The 17,699-nt window shown below is 36.6% G+C and overlaps 2 protein-coding genes across 2 annotated transcripts; both read left to right on the forward strand.

Moving 5' to 3' along the window:
* The first annotated feature begins 226 nt into the window (after window positions 1-226).
* On the forward strand, window positions 227-2,618 carry LOC128215260 (uncharacterized protein K02A2.6-like). The gene is made up of 2 exons (XM_052921968.1): window positions 227-260; window positions 469-2,618. The coding sequence occupies exons 1-2, from the start codon at window positions 227-229 to the stop codon at window positions 2,616-2,618; spliced, it is 2,184 nt and encodes a 727-aa protein (XP_052777928.1).
* A 141-nt stretch (window positions 2,619-2,759) lies between these two features.
* On the forward strand, window positions 2,760-16,106 carry LOC128214637 (GDP-fucose protein O-fucosyltransferase 1-like). Its single transcript, XM_052921203.1, has 9 exons — window positions 2,760-2,881; window positions 5,515-5,678; window positions 6,506-6,600; window positions 8,268-8,439; window positions 10,080-10,179; window positions 11,274-11,469; window positions 13,088-13,215; window positions 15,126-15,231; window positions 15,825-16,106. The coding sequence occupies exons 2-9, from the start codon at window positions 5,549-5,551 to the stop codon at window positions 15,984-15,986; spliced, it is 1,089 nt and encodes a 362-aa protein (XP_052777163.1). The 5' UTR covers window positions 2,760-2,881; window positions 5,515-5,548; the 3' UTR covers window positions 15,987-16,106.
* Window positions 16,107-17,699: the final 1,593 nt, after the last annotated feature.

Raw genomic sequence — 17,699 nt, forward strand, 5'->3', positions numbered from 1 at the left:
TTGCCACTCTTACCTTGTAATTCTGTTTTCCAGACCTTACCATGCACTCAACTCTCGATCTGTTGTGCGTAAAGGCAATTTCATGAAACATTGTAGCAACGTTAAATGTCGTACCAACGAAAATTGTCGCACTAAGCGTTACATGTCACATGGCTGACGCTAAATGTCGCAGCCAACGTTATATGTCGCCAAACCGAATGACACATTGTCGCATCTGTAACGCAAAATGTTTATGCGTATTGTTGAGGCTATGATGATGTGTATGTTGAGGGTATGATGTTTTTGAAGGCATTTTATGTTATGTTGAGGGTATGATTATGTATATTGTTTAGGGTATGCGTGTGTGTATTGTTGAGTTTAAGCTTGTGTGTGTAATGTTGTGAGCATAGAAGCTCACCACATTCACTACACATGTTGGTCTAAGACGTTACAAAAGACTAAACTTTAGATTAACATGTGCATCAGAAGTTTTCCAAAATGCAATACGGACCTCACTTGAAGGACTTGAAGGTGTACAAAACATCAGCGATGACATAATCGTGTATGGCAATTCGCAGGAGCAACACGACAGTAGACTGGCAGCCGCCCTACGACGTCTACAGGAAAAAGGCCTCACACTGAACAAACAGAAATGTGAATTCAACAAGAAAACGCTTGAATTCTTCGGCTATATTTTCAGTGAAAACGGATTTTCTGCTGACAAGAAAAAGTGTGAAATAATCAAAAACACACCTGCTCCACAAAACGCATCAGAAGTACGAAGCTTCCTCGCAATGACAAACTATGTCTCCAGATTCATACCAAACTACTCCACAACGACAGAACCTTTGCGAATGCTCGTGAAAAAAGATGCCAAATTCGTTTGGGAAGAAAGACAGCAAAATGCTTTTGATAAACTCAAATCGGATCTAAGCAGTGAAACTGTAATGACATATTTCGATCCAAAATTGACAACACAAATTGTTGCAGATGCAAGCCCCGTAGGCATAGCAGCAATCATGCTGCAAGGAGGGAAAGTAGTTAGCTATGCAAGCAAATCATTAACAGATACCGAGAAAAGGTACTCTCAGACCGAGAAAGAAAACTTAGCTATCGTATGGGCAATTGAACACTGGCATATATACCTCTTTGGACACAAATTCACCGTCATAACAGACGCAAAAGCGCTTGAACACATATACAAAAACCCGAAGTCCAAGCCGCCAGCCAGACTGGAACGGTGGCGAATGAAAATGCAAGCCTATGATTTTGATGTCATATACAAGCCAGGTGAATCGAACATGTCAGACTACCTAAGTAGGCACCCTGATGTCACAAAGACGCAAGCAAGCAACGCAGGAAAAATCGCAGAAGAATACCTGTCATTCATTACATACCATGATGTTCCAAAAGCGATGACGTTGCATGACATAATCAATGAGACAAGCAGTGACAACGACCTACAACAGGTGATGCAAAACGTCAGACAATCCTCGTGGAAATCAAATTACAAAGCAAATACGGTACTAGATACACTTGCACGTGTGAAAAATGAACTGACAGTTGTGACGTTCAAAAACGGCGAAGTTCTCTTGCATGGAAATAGAATCGTGTTACCTAAACAGTTGCAACAGAAGGCTATTTCATTAGCACACGAAGGACACCCAGGAATAGTTAGGACAAAACAACTATTGCGCGAAAAGGTGTACTTTCCAAAAATGGACAAAGTGGTTGAGGACTTGTGTAACAGTTGTATTCCCTGTCTCGCAGCAACTGATAAAAACTCCAGGGAACCACTTCAAATGACTGAAATGCCAAAACAGGCATGGGATTCAGTGAGCATGGATTTCTGTGGACCATTTCCTGATGGAAAATATCTTCTTGTTTTGATTGATGACTTTTCAAGATTCCCAATTGTTGAAATAATAACATCTCTTAATGCAAAATCAGTTATTGAGAAGCTTGACAAAATATTCTCAGAATATGGAATACCTGAAGTACTGAGAACTGACAATGGACCGCCGATGAATAGTGCAGACTTTCAAAACTTTTCAAAACAATTTGGTTTCAAACACAGAAAAATAACCCCTATCTGGCCTCAAGCAAACGGAGAATGCGAGCGTTTCATGAAAACAATAGGAAAAGTAATTCGTGCAGCAAAAACTCAAAAAGCAGATTGGCGCACAGACATGTATGCATTCGTACGCAACTATAGAGCTACAAAACATGCGACTACAAAATACAGTCCAGCAGAACTATTATTTGGAAGACAGATTAGAATAAAATTACCATTTGCACCATCGAAACCTTCAAAGGAAAATGTGCAAGTCAAAGCTCGTGAAAATGACGCATATCAAAAAGCTAAAATGAAATCGTACGCGGACGCAAAACGGCATGCAAAGCCGGCAACATTTAACGTTGGCGACTCTGTACTTGTCAAACAACACAAAACAAACAAATTCTCCACACCTTTCGACAGTCAGCCATATAAAATTACAAAGATAAACGGTTCGATGATAACAGCGAAAAGAGGAGACAAGTCAATCACCCGTAATTCGTCCTTTTTCAAGCTGATAAGGCTACAAGACTCCGACAGCGAGGACGACTTCGACGACTTCTACCGTCCTGGCAGATGCTGAAAGTTTAAATCTGAGAAAAATGGGATGTAATGTTGTGAGCATAGAAGCTCCGCCTCTATATGCAAATTAGTAACCGCCTGTTTTCGATGGAAAACGGCCGAATGGTCTCGAATGTAGTAAAGATTACTCTCTTCAGCGGAGGTAAGATTGTGCGTATCTGACTTTTGGCGGGAGTTCAACCAGGAAGTGATGTGGACCTAACAAGACTTATATATATATGAATATGGTATAACATGGTAGTAGGATTACATTATTGGTCCCAGGTATAACCCATCAATCTATTTTCTTAAATGAACAGTAAAGAAGATAAAATTGGTCCTAATTTAATGCATATAAAGATTTATAGCTAGTAGTCATATCAGTAATTTTATGCACAGATTTAGAACTTATATAGTCATATCAGAAAAATACCTGCAAGTAATATATTGTATTTTTGATCTTGTAATAAAAATAAAACTTCATCTCATTATCGATGAAAAATATTTGTTAAAAGATAAATAGAGTAAGGAATTGAAGAGATTAATTTAATATTTCACTTTTCATTTGAGTGAATCACAGTAGGTGCTACTCTAAAATAATAGACGTGTTATACTGGATTCAATAACTTGGCCACCCTCGACAATCTTCGAGAAATCGTAAATACCATTGTAACAACTCGCCCATGGCCGGAGTGTTCCAATTGTTGTAAAACTGAACTGCAGCCTTGCAGGTGCCCTTCATGTATATATTGTTATGTTTTGACAGAATAAAATGGAAATTCGTTGGATAATTATTTTTTATGTACGGATCTAATATGAAATAACATTTTCTCGTAATATTTCTTGTTTTTATGATATTTTATGGACACAATATGCTGTAACGTGCGACGTCAACAAACACCAACAGATCCCTTCAGAGAAAAGCATGCCCGACCCTGAAGGGGTCTGCTGGTCTTAATTTACACTAACTTCTCTATTCCTACAGATCCCGGGCTTTGCTAATTTGCATATTACCAAGTTAACATACATACTACAAACGTACTTCCGTCTATAACGGAATGTTATATTATGAACTCACATCCGCTGCCTACAGCGGACTGTTACAATGCTTTAACCCGGAATCCCAATCAGAATAACTACCCACTTTTGGTACAAAACAATTTGTTTGTGAAAGATTTGCCATATCAAAAATCGTAAAAAAAAATAATCAACGTACAATTATTTGGACTAAGTAGGTGCATGATCAGTTCTTGACACTTTCTGAGATTGTCTTTTGAATTATGTAGTTTTCTAAAATATCTAAATAATTGTTTCGCTAAAATAGACTTTAACTCATCTTCTCTTCAAAGATAAAAGGGGTATAATACATGAAGTATCACAGTAGTATTTCTTGGATGCTTTCAAAATATTAACAACAAACAGGAATATTTTCCTTCAGGTATTTCTAAATTTGTTATGTGTTATGCACCAGTCAATCGTAACCACGCCCCTAAACCCCCCCCCCCCCCCACCACCACCACCAGATCCGGGGAATAGCTGGGACTTAACCTTATTGTCAAGTTAAATCCCCGCTCTGCAGAGACAAACTGTTTGTGAAATACCCACCAAATGCCTCCGCACCCCAGGGACATCCTAGGTAAGGCCCATTCCCAGCTGTTTTCGCCGCAAAAACAAAACAACTGCATTCACTCAGCACTGCGGGACCACCTGGAAGGTCAAGAAACCCGAACGGGGGGAGGGGGGGGGACTTGTGACTTGTGCATTATAGCTTAATATTTAAAACAGAAAAAAATATCCTTTTGAAGCATAATTTTGCCATTAAAATAACTTGAATAACTTTGTTAGGCAGAGCATACAAATATATTGTATACTGATGAACATTTCATTACAGTTATAGCATATCATGACTCTTGTTCATCTGATTAGCCATTTGATTACAGAAATTACCTCAAATCGGTCTCATTCTTTTGTAACCCTTATCCAATCATCACCAAATTTGGTCAAAATGAGTATGGGCATACTATCTCAGACAAGTTAGATCACCAGTAATGTAGATTTAGTCACTGAAGAGTTATCACCCTTTTATTCTAAAAATTACCTCAAATTGTTCATGTCTGATCAATAAATTTAGAAGCAATCCAATCATCACCAAATTTGGTCAGAATGTTTATTGGCTTAATTTATCTGAAAAGTCGATAACCAGCCATGTCGCTGTAGGCGCTCAAGTTATCGCCCTTATATCATAGAAATTACCGAACATTGGCCTTGTATGTTCAATAATTTTAGAATTCTTAGTCCAGTCACCACCTTATTTTGTCAGAATGTGTATCGGCATAATATGACAATTTTGATAACCATCCATACCTCTTTAGTCACTCAAGAAGTAGTGCCCATCAATTTATATTATCTGGTAAATTACTTTAGAAGCCCTTATCCAATCATCACCAAATTTGGTCAGAATGTGTGTTTGTAGAATATGTTGGTCAGATTCGAAAACCAACCATGTTACCTTTGTCACTCAAGAGTTGTGACCCTTGAATTGGCAAAAACTTTATTTATAGTGTCCACTCTCCCAATTTGGCCATACATCCCATGGATTACAACGCAAGCATATTTCGCAGCTTTTGTATATTTTTCCAGTTAGAAATGTATGGCATCGAAATATGTATCTGTACTAATCATGTGACTGTCACATGCCAAATTTACACACTATAAACTGGGAAACCATTATGCACTATTTTTAAAAGGTTAAACTCAAAATATTCTTTTAATTGTGTTAAATGATGTATTATTAGCCTCATACTACTTGGTATTGATAATTCTAGGCTTGTCTTGAGGAAATACTGTATTTGCCGAAATTTGGACCATGTGTTGTCTAGTCCCTTTAAGATATCGGTGCCAATTTGATTTTTTTTCAGAACTCTCCATCAAGCGTGTGACAATTAAAACAAGATGAAGGGCAATATTTTCCTACATGTTGTGTTGTCTTGGCTGCTGTTAGCTGTATCAGCTGACACTGAGGATACTGAACCCAGTATTGAAGTGGACGGAAATGGATACCTCATATTCTGTCTATGCATGGGTAAAAATTAGATTATATTTATTGCCTTTATTGGAATGGTAACAAGAAGGTAGAGCTTAACTGTGCTATAACTGTGCTATAACTGCTGTGCGAATTAATTACAACCTTATTCACTTATATGCACACTAGTTATTGAATTTTACCCTTTACAATATGGTAGAGTAGCCTTACTTCATCCACTTTTTTCATGGATCAGAAATAGAACAGATTTTAATTGTTGGTAAACTGCCGAAAATTTCATTTTTCTTAAAGCGCTAGTAACACTTTTAGCAAAAAAAATCAATATTCAAACGTAAATATGAAAACTGTGATCTGCTCTTTTGTCAGCAGTCTTGTATCACTGGTTTTCATGCATTTTCACAAAAATTGGCTCGTTCCAAGATAAAAAAAAAAAATGTCAAAATGTTCAATCTGTGAGAGTGAATCTTTAAGATCAAAACAATAAATTGTATCCATTGTCACTGTTGGGACATCTTTGAAATATCTTGTCCACTTGTCTGACATGTAAAATTGATATAACATTTACCATTTATTTTCTGTGATCTGCTCTTTTGTCAGCAGTCTTGTATCACTGGTTTTCATGCATTTTCACAAAAATTGGCTCGTTCCAAGATAAAAAAAAAATGTCAAAATGTTCAATCTGTGAGAGTGAAAAAATTGGCTCGTTCCAAGATAAAAAAAAAATGTCAAAATGTTCAATCTGTGAGAGTGAATCTTTAAGATCAAAACAATAAATTGTATCCATTGTCACTGTTGGGACATCTTTGAAATATCTTGTCCACTTGTCTGACATGTAAAATTGATATAACATTTACGATTATTTTCAGGGAGATTTGGAAATCAAGCAGAGCATTTTCTTGGTGGCTTGGCGTTTGCAAAAGCCGTGAACAGAACACTAATTCTGCCATCATGGAGAACATATGTGAGTTCAAACGCAAGATGAAATACTTTCAATAGGATGATGCTAGTAATAAAAGTACATGGTCTCCTGTTGTATTTAAATCAAGGGGTTGCTCAATATGAGGTAGTTCCATGCATGTATGCAGTGGTTGAAATAAGCACAAGCCCGCAAGCCCTGAACTGGTAAAATGTCGTCTGGGCTTGCTCAAATTCTGAATATTATATAGCAGGGCTCGTTCAAAAATTTGATGCCAAGCAATAGTATAAGAATTTGAGCTTGTTCATCCAATAGTCTAATACAGATGACTGTGTATTGTCATAACCTTGGTGCAACTGTAACTGTTTGTTTGTTTCATGAAAAAATACGCATGAATCTTCCTCATGTCTTAACAACTTGGATTAACTGTATAGAATCTTGGTAAACCTGATATTCTTGACATAATATATCTACAGAAAAATGTATAAAACTGGTTATTTTTGTGGTTGAGCCAAATTGTTCATTGATTGGTCGATATTTATCCAATAACCACTATCGACCAATCAAATCTTTTAAATGTACCAACTGGCTCTAAGACAGCCTGTGGACAGGTTTTCAAAGTTTTATACTGAGGAGCCAGTTGAGATTTTAAGTCCCTCAACTATAGATAGAATACTTGCAGAGACATGCCTCTTGGGCAACTGGGAAAGACATTTATAACAGGCCTAAACTTCTCAAAACTTCTTAAACCCTTTCTAACAGTATTAAGCTGAGCTCACTATTTTTGTTTTTCAATAGTTTGTGTTATATTTACTTCTTAAACAGTTCTTATACTTTCGATAGAAATTATCTTTATAATACTTACAATAAACCATTTCATTTAATGAAATTCAATTTAAGTATGTAATTTTGGCTTGTTGAAATAAGCTTCTTAAGCACGTTAACCTTTTAAAGAAGTTTCGAGAAATTTGGGCCGTAGCTTCTTAAGTTAATCCTGAAATCAACATTGAGAGCTTTTAACTACAGACTATATTACAGTTGTATCATCCTCGGCACCCCAGCGTATAATAACCTATATGATAATCTGGGCAAATCATCTGTAAAAATCTCATACTCATGAATAAGGTGAAATCCAGCCGCTTGATAGGTTGCATGAGACACACCTCATGATATTTTTAAATATGCCGGTGGCTCTTCACAAAGGAGATTCTTTCCTTTTTGTTTTCGGCCATTTCATTGGTCGGAAAATGCTTATGAATATTCAAGATTTACGAAGTTTCCTTAGCCAATTTTGCTCAGGGTATCTTATAGGTTATGATACGCTGGGGTGCCGAGGATGCAGTTGTATAGGTTATGTTTTGCTCCGACATTTGCATCAAAAATAGTTGGACGTACATTGAAAAGAATACAATTGATTTTAGAAACAAAAGCCCCTTGACCCTTTTTAAAAATAGGCATGAATCCCTCATACTCAAACATAACACTCGCTTTTTAAGGATTTGCAATTATCAGCTGTTAGAACTCCAAATATATACAGGTTGATGTTCATCTGCGGTTCGCTAACTTTCAGTCTCAAATTTTAAGAATTTGTTATATTGTTTCTTCTGATTTCTGTTTTTATTGCCCAACTGTACATTCATACTATTCATTCATATACTGTTTCTTGGAGTGACATTTTGTCATAGTCGATTAAGTTCAACCATCATTTTCAGAAAAACATCCCCTTCACAGACTGGTTCAAGATTGAAAAACTAGCTCAATACCACAGGGTGATACTTGCAGAGGATTTTATGCGGGACCTTGCCCCCACAGTGTGGCCCCCCGGACAGAGGACCGGGTTCTGTTTCTCCTTTGATGAGAACACAGAATGTAAAATGAAGGAAGGTAAGTATTAGGGTTTTAGCCAGGATATAAAAAGAACAGGGTGCTGCAGAAAAGGGACAGGGTGCTAAGAGTAAATGGCCACATTGAATCTTGCTATGGTATGTTTAAACTGCCAGGTATGTTAAGGGTGTTTGTATTTATAAATTTTTTATAAGGTTTAGAAAATACAAAAGAATATTTGATTGTCTTGAGCATTTAATTCTATGAAGGCAGAAGGTTGCCCATGCTGGTCTGCATGAGGAAAGAAGGGTGCTACCGAAAAAAGACAGGGTGTAGCACCCTTCCATTACCCTTCAGCTAAAACCCTAGTGAAGTGCTCTCAATAAGGACTGGCTGCCGGCCAAATTGACGGTTCAAATGGCAATTGCGCTGGTACAAATTTGGAAAAACAAATGAATTTTGAGTAGAATAAGTAGTAACTGTTCGGTTAATATATACTATTTGAGATGGTTCAACCGAACCTTATTGCGAACCCTGCTATTGTGTGTTGATCTTTGGGTTTCTTTTTGTTTAACCTCGAGTAGGAATTCAAGACCCTTGATAGAAAATAAACGTATGTTATGCAGTAGTTGTAATCAAACTTAACTTTACTATCTATTGTCATATTTAAAATCAGACCAATGGTTGATTAATAATCCAATTTGTAGGAACACTTCATACCGGTAGTTTGCATATTTTCATTTTTCTACATCTACAGATATCTTAAGTAATATCTGACTTGGTTATTTTGTTACTTTCATTTATGATGATATAAGTTAATAACAAATTCAAGAATTTGAAATGGATGATTCATTTGGGTGAGAAGTTAGAGGAAAGTTTCTACATCGAAACCTTGTTGGATTGAACTTGATGTAAAGGACCGATTTTGTTTTACCCTGTGTAAGCATTCCATCTGTGCTTAATATTCCCAAGGCCTAAAAAAAAAAATTGTTTGGTTAGGGTTACATCCTTTTCAAAAATAGGTAGGGTAGGTAGGCTTTTTTTGTTTTTGTTTTTTTGTTTATTAGGCTTTATATAAGAATATCATTTTTATCATTGGAGAATATTGTTAAAGTTATCTTCTGTATAAGCATTTAAGGTTTAAACTACATATTGAAAGCAATTTAAAAAAAACAACCCGAAAAATATAAAAAAAATTTTTAGTTTTTCATATTTTTTTTTCAAACTGACTATAAAAATGGTAGGGTCGGCGCCTATTCCGTAGGTAGGGTCGGGTAACCCGAACCAAATGTATTTTTTTTTTTAGGCCCAAGGCTCAAAGTATTTTGGCCTGTCCCTGACATAACGAGCAAACACATTTTGATGTGGTTTTTTTGAAAGAAATGAAATGGGGTAAAAATGTTTTTTAAACAGCCAAGATATTCCTATGTGGATCTTTAGATCTTACTGACAAGTTAGTTCTACTAAGTTACACTCTTTCTTACCCCCTAATTCAAACATTTGTGCCAAGAAGGCACCTAAATTTTAGGGTCAGGCTGGTGAACTCAACTAGCCTTATTTCATTTTTTTTGCCGCAGTAGAGATAATTTAAGGCCTTATGGCCCTGCAAAAAAAACAAATGGTAAATATATACTTTGCTGTTTGTTTATTTTCTCATCTGTAACCTGCTGATCAGTTTTTTAATATTTTGTTATGAACAGGTAATCCATTTGGACCATTTTGGGACGAGTTGGGTGTGAACTTTGACTCCATGAAGGCTTTCACAGTCGCTTATCATGAACCAGAGCGATGGGTTCAAAGGTATTAAAATAGTTTAGTGTCATTAAAATGTATTATAAAAGTTTGACAGTAATAACATGTACGATGGCATGTATATTTCATGAAATTTGTATCTAGAAAGATTGATACATACATAAAGATTATCATACTATGAGCAGAAAGTATAGCTGCCCTTAAGTATCTTAGTCCCAAGTTCTTGCGCACATTATAATTTGAAATTCAATACTTGATTTTAGAATACATGTAACATAAGCCATTTGTGTACCAAATATGAAACTGTAACAGCAGAAATGGCCCCAATTTCTCAAAGGTTCTGAGGTATATCAGGCTTATGTATTTTATTTCATTTGTAAAATTCCTGTCTTAAACTTGATTTACAAATGCAAAAGAGGTTATCATGATAATCATGTCTCAGAGCCCTTAAAAATGGGAATTTAAAAAAAAATAATATCAAAACAAAAATTGCAAACTAAGCTTGATCCTGACTAGAAAGACTTATGATTTTTTGGGATACTGGGGCCTGGTGATTGTTTTAATTCAGGGAGGTCCTGTTTTGCAATTTCTTGGTTTTTGAAAGTTTGAGGTTTGTGACCAATTTATATATAGTTTGTAATTGGCAAACATCTTTGAATTTAAGCTGAACTCTCACAGATTGACCGTTTCGACAACCTATTTTTTGTCTTCGAAAAAAACAATTTTTGGGTAAACATCTAGAAACCAGTGATGTGAGACTGCTGACAAAATATCAGATCACAGTTTTTCATATCTATGTTCTAAAATTGATGTTTGATGGCTAAAAGCATTATATATACTTAAAGAAAAATTAGACAGTTTTCCAAACAACTCAGATCTTGTTTATTGTGAGTTATCTTAAATGACTGAATTGAAGGCATTGATACCAATATTAGGTGATTCTGAGACAAAAAAATAAAAAAAAATGTCAAAACTATCATTCTGTGAGAGTGCAGCTTTAAAATTGTATCCCCATACCAGGATATGTGAAAAATTGTGAATATTCAACACTCTCAAAATGAGAACAAATTATTTTACAGTAACAGTTTCAATATGAACACGTATGTTGAGTTTAGGCATGTAGCTCCCATTATCTACTTCAGATTTTCACCTAGTGAATACCCAGTCGTTGCCCTGAAGGGAGCACCTGCCTCGTTTCCCATGGCAACAGAACACCGTGCCCTGCAGCAGTACATGGAGTGGTCTGACAGCATTGTTGAACAGGGGCAGAGGTATATACAGCAAAACTTCCCGGGGCGAAAATATGTAGGGATACATCTCAGGAATGGTCCAGATTGGGTGAGTTGCTTGTTTGAAATTGTACGTACAAATTGTATGTACATATACTACATAAGTACATATAGCTCGAAAATAAGCCAATTTTTGTGTAAATCTCTGGAAAACATTGATATATCATTGACATAAGACTGCTCACAAAATATCAGATAGCAGTTTTCATATTTACGTTAAAAAATGTTTTATAGCTAAAGGCGTAACTAATGCTTTAAGAAAAATGTGTTTTTGGGCAATAAAAAACAGAACTTTTTATGGAAACCTGCAATCTGATCTTTTGTCAGCAGTCTGGTTCCAGACATTAACGCAAAAATTGACTGATTCTAAGACAAAAAAAAAAAGTTGTCAAAACAGTCAATCTATGAGAGTGCATCTTTCATGTCCAATATTAGGTTTAAAGAAAAAAAGAGCAGTGCTGCACCATATGCTGGTGGTCAACACTCGTATGATAAGAAAGCGAAAAAAAAATAATACAGATTGAAACAGAAAAGCTTTCTCTCTCTTAAATGTTGAGAGAAATGTTAAACCTTGGTCAATGGTTTAATGGCATCTGTGTGTCATGACATTTTCCCAGTTTGTAAACCTACAGTCAGGGGTGGTCTAAGGAAATATCCTACACGTGTAGTTAGTACCTGGTACGTTAATGCCTTCTCCCCGGTGTGTTAACTGTCAGTCAAGGGAGGCTACTCAGGCTTTCTGTTGTATGCGTAGAGTTAGTAATGGATATGTTTCTTTCTCTAGGAGTAGCAATGCAGCCACCTTGAAGATGGTCAACCATTGTTCATGCCTTCTCTCCCATGTGTTATCTGTCAGTTATGGGAGGCTACTCAGGCTTTCTGTTGTATGCGTAGAGATAGTAATGGATATGTTTTATCTCTAGGAGAAGGCGTGCAGCCACCTTGAAGATGGTCAACCATTGTTCATGCCTTCTCCCCAGTGTGTTAACCGTCAGTCAAGGGAGGCTACTCAGGCTTTTTGTTGTATGCGTTGAGTTAGTAATGGATATGTTTTATCTTTAGGAGAAGGCATGCAGCCACCTTGAAGATGGTCAACCATTGTTCATGCCTTCTCCCCAGTGTGTTAACTGTCAGTCAAGGGAGGCTACTCAGGCTTTCTGTTGTATGCGTTGAGTTAATAATGGATATGTTTTATCTCTAGGAGAAGGCATGCAGCCACCTTGAAGATGGTCAACCATTGTTCATGCCTTCTCCCCAGTGTGTTAACCGTCAGTCAAGGGAGGCTACTCAGGCTTTTTGTTGTATGCGTTGAGTTAGTAATGGATATGTTTTATCTCTAGGAGAAGGCATGCAGCCACCTTGAAGATGGTCAACCATTGTTCATGCCTTCTCCCCAGTGTGTTAACCGTCAGTCAAGGGAGGCTACTCAGGCTTTCTGTTGTATGCGTTGAGTTAGTAATGGATATGTTTTATCTCTAGGAGAAGGCATGCAGCCACCTTGAAGATGGTCAACCAAAGATAATGCCTTTTCCCCAGTGTGTTAATTGTCAGTCAGGGGAGGCTACTTAGGCTTTCTGTTGTATGCATAGAGTTAGTAACAGGTATGTTTCTCTAGAAGAGGCATTGCAGCCACCTAGTAATGGATACATTATATGTTTTTTCTCTAGGAGAAGGCTTGCGGTCACCTTGAAGGTGGTTTGTCATCATTTATGGCATCTCCGCAATGTATCAACCCTCGGTCGAGCGAGAAGGTCACTCAGGAAATCTGCTTTCCATCCACAGACATTATTCTCAGGTAAGAGGGTTTTCATATTGGCCTTAAAAAATACATTTGGTTTAGGTTACTTGAACCTACCTACGAAATAGGCACCGACCCTACCGTTTTTATAGTCGGTTGGTACAAAAAATAAATATTTTTTTAGTGTGTAAAAGAAATTATGTAGCTTAAAACTTTTGAATACTATATTCCGAAGAATAATTCAACACCATTTTCTCATGATGAATTTTACGTTCTTATATAAAGCCTAATAAAAACTAAAAAAGTTTACCTACCCTACCTGTTTTTGAAAAGGATGTAACCCTAACCCATACATGCCATATTTCTGAGAGCTTCCCAGGGGATTTTGGTCTGAATTCCAGGGGATTTTTATATTACTCAAGGTGATTTATAGCCAGCAAAATTTAGCGCAATATCTACATTTATGACATAAGAATAAATACAGAAACACACTCTATTTACAAATTTTTGGACTTAGTCATCATGGTCCTTCATCGATTTCACACTCATGATTATTATGGATGCTTTCCACTGTCAACCTTGAACAAGTTTCTAAAAAAATAAAATAATTTAATTCGGCGCGGGACCAGGGGATGGGTTGGAATTCCGGCGGATATGGCATGAATGCTTTTTTTTGGCTTAATTAGATATAATGTATCATATCACATGATTTACATGTATAAGGTTATGCCACATTGAATTTATGTTTAATGTCGTTGGGTAGTTTGAAAATCTGTCATTATAATGAAAAAGCAAACTTTTATATCTATATTATTCAAAGAAAAATGAATTAGATCTGCATGCACTTAACTAATGGATTTGAGTCAAGATATATATCATGTTCATCTTTCTAGGTGTATGGGCTGCAAAATCATGTATATGGTGCTTTCTTTATGCAATGCATTAGTGAAATTTGTTGTGAAGAAAGGATTTGTTCTTTCTAAGGAACTTTTGATGGTTTCGAAGTTGGAAACTGGTGCTGAAACGTAGAATCAAATTGGTATTGGTGTTTGTAAAATTTATCAATTTATCAAGATTTCAAATTCAATTCAATTAAGCATTTACAACAATCAGGGATGATGATATAGTTTGGGAATGAGGGATTCGGGCCCAAAACAGGATTAAGGGGCTAAGACTTGCATTGAAATTGCTTCTTACCATATTATACTGTGTATAGGATGCTAGCATAGATAGGGCGCAGGCAAAACAACACGTAAGAAAACGGGAAAAAACCTCAATCCCATAGTTTAGTTTAAACTTATTTAATTTTACAACGATTGTGAAACAAGCTATTGCAACTTATATTAATCGCTCTAGTTGGCACGATGTTGCGCGAGAGTGTGGTCTTGTGTTGTGGGGGAAACCGGAGTACCTGGAGAAAACCTACTTGTCCGGCTTGGTGACCACTAACCAAACTCACATGTGCCCAGGCCGGGAATCGAACCCGGGTCGCCTTGGTGAGATGCAAGTGCGCTAACCACTGCGCTAACTGGACAACGCTCAAAATCCCATAGATAGGATGCAAAGAGAAAATAAGAACGCCATTTTTGTTTTCACGAAATAACTAAATCCATCAATCGATGTGAGAAAAAAGAGTCTAGATAGGGCACAGGCATTTTTTCATTAAATTGAATTCCAGGGCAAAAAAGTGTGTCGTATACACAGTTTAATACAGATTCATACAGTAATTGCCATTTCTATCAATTTCAAGACATTTCTAGATTTATACAATTGTTCGCCTAAAAAATAAACTTCACAACTGTACATTCGTCTGAAATATGTCAGTCCTGATTTCAGCACTCATTCATATATTGACCCCATACAATGTAACATAAGTATATGTAAGTTTTAAAATGTGAAGACTAATGCTACTGGTACTGATTTTCATGTCTCAATTATGGTAAACATGTATATTTTTGTATTTGCAGTCAAATTAAGGAGCACGTAGAAGAGACAGGCGCTACAGTTGTGTATGTAGCTACAGACAAAAACCCTCTTATACATGAGATAGGAAGTCATTTGGCAGATCTGAAGGTAATCATTCAAATTAATTATTTCTACATGTATAAAAGTGTTGCCAGAAACAGTTTGGCTTTTTCTGTCCATCTTTCGGGTCAGAATGTCTGACCCTTTCTCAATGCCAAATATATATATATTTTTTCCCATTTGAATAAAAAAAATCTGACATGAGATGAAATCGCTGTAACGAAAAGCCTGTCATCTCCACTCACACAATATGCCTTATTGCAACTATGGAGTTTTTACCCTGGGAACCAATCTTTCAGTGCATTTGTTCATTTACATTTTAAAATTTTATTTAGCAGCACTTCCAGGTGATGTTCTTGGTTTACATAATAGGCCTTAAATATCTTCCCAAATTGATAATTTTACAACGCAAATGTTCCCAATTTGCCTAGGCACATTTTCCCAAAATGGACAGAAACACTGGCTTCTTTTTTTTATTTGTTTAATGTTAGTATAGGCTTTGGGTTTATTCATGTTGGTTTTCCCAAGTTCTTTTAAAGGTTCATTTACACATGAAGTTCAGCGACACACTTCCCATTCTCTGGTGACTCTCATTTGCTGTTTCCTCGCATTAAAATTTTCATTTTCCTCATTCTACCCAGGTGTCGGTATTCCACCAAGACCCCTGGCTTCCCCAGTTGGACCTGTACATTCTCGGTGAGGCGGACCACTTCATTGGAAACTGTGTCTCCTCTTTTACCTCATTTGTAGCACGTGCCAGAACTGTACACAATAAACCAACATCATTCTGGGCAGTCAGATGATGCAGGTTATCATTCTAGTATTTTACTATTCTTAATGCTGAAAATGTGTGTTAAAGTGTGATTTTGTTGTGATTAGTGCCATTATTGATTTGTGAATTTTATAAATAAAAGACTAGAAGTGCCCAACCACTTTATTTATCACAAAGTAGCAGTGTTTATATTCCAAAAGTGAGCACAACAAACGTTCTCCACTGATAGGCAATGTGTTGCATACAACACCCTGGTTGTTAAGTTCCAAGTTCACAATCTTATGTTATATTATAGTTTCATTTTACATGTAAAAAAAATGTTTTATAAAATTTGAAATAACATTGCACAAACTATGATTATAGGTATTATGATGTATCTAATACAACAGCCAGGTCCAACGTCACGTTCATTTAGTTGTTGATTAGCCTTTATATAGTAGACACACATTTGTAACTGCTCCAAAACTTCCAACAGTAAGAAACTAAACACAAACGTTTGTTTTTGAATCAAAAACAGATTGTCTCCCTTATGTTTGTCTCATTCAGAGATATGTAGCAGACACGAAATGTAGTCATATGATCTTTGACCCATAAGAGTGACCTTGAATCGAACTGGTTGTAACATGGGTTCTGCACCTCATCTAGTAATGGTGAACATTACTGGCGAGTTTTTTCAAAAGTCTTCAAGCGGTTCATGAGATATGGATGGGACACAAAATATAATATGAACTTTGACCTCTATGTGTGATCTTGACCTTGAACCAAGCTGGTTGTAAATTGTGCTTTGCTCATCATATCAATATGGTGAACATTTGTAGTGAGTTGTTTTTCAAGCGGTTCACTAAACATGGAGCGTTTAGAGCAGACATGCAATGTAGTCATATGACCTTTGACCTCTATGTGTGACCTTGAATCCAGCACTCTGCACATCATTTCAATTTTTTTAAACATTTGTGGCAAGGTATTTCAAAATCCTTTAAGCAGGTCAAGAGATATAGAACGGACATGATTTTTGACTGACGGGACAGGCAGACAACTCAAGCAAAAACAAAATGTCTCCCCTTATAAGGGGAGGGAGACATAATAACTTTGATGATATACCTACAATGAGAAATGAATTCACAACAGGCAGATCTATAGTGCCTGGGTGAAGGTAACAAACTAGTTCGTATTCTTAGTTTCATATGATATATAATTTCTGTAGTTCTGTAGCTTCAACAGTGTTGAACTAAATTAAATCAATGCAACTTGGAGCAAAATTTAGTGTGATGTGTTACATACAATTCAATTCCCAAGACTGGTTCCATGAGCCAAGTCAATGTTCAGAACAAAAAACTATCAGTAAACACTATCCAGCATCAAACTCAATTCTGCAAGGTCAAGTTTGTGTCATATAGCAAAACTATCCAGCACCGAACTCAATTGTACAAGGTCAAGGTTGTGTCATATAGCAAAACTATCCAGCACCGAACTCAATTCTGCAAGGTCAAGGTTGTGTCATATAGCAAAACTATCCAGCACCGAACTCAATTCTGCAAGGTTGTGTCATATAGCAAAACTATCCAGCACCGAACTCAATTCTGCAAGGTCAAGGTTGTGTCATATAGCAAAACTATCCAGCACCGAACCCAATTCTGCAAGGTCAAGGTTGTGTCATATAGCAAAACTATCCAGCACCAAACTCAATTCTGCAAGGTCAAGGTTGTGTCATATAGCAAAACTATCCAGCACCGAACTCAATTCT

This window comes from Mya arenaria, chromosome 13, assembly GCF_026914265.1.
Source record: "Mya arenaria isolate MELC-2E11 chromosome 13, ASM2691426v1".
Taxonomy (NCBI): domain Eukaryota; kingdom Metazoa; phylum Mollusca; class Bivalvia; order Myida; family Myidae; genus Mya; species Mya arenaria.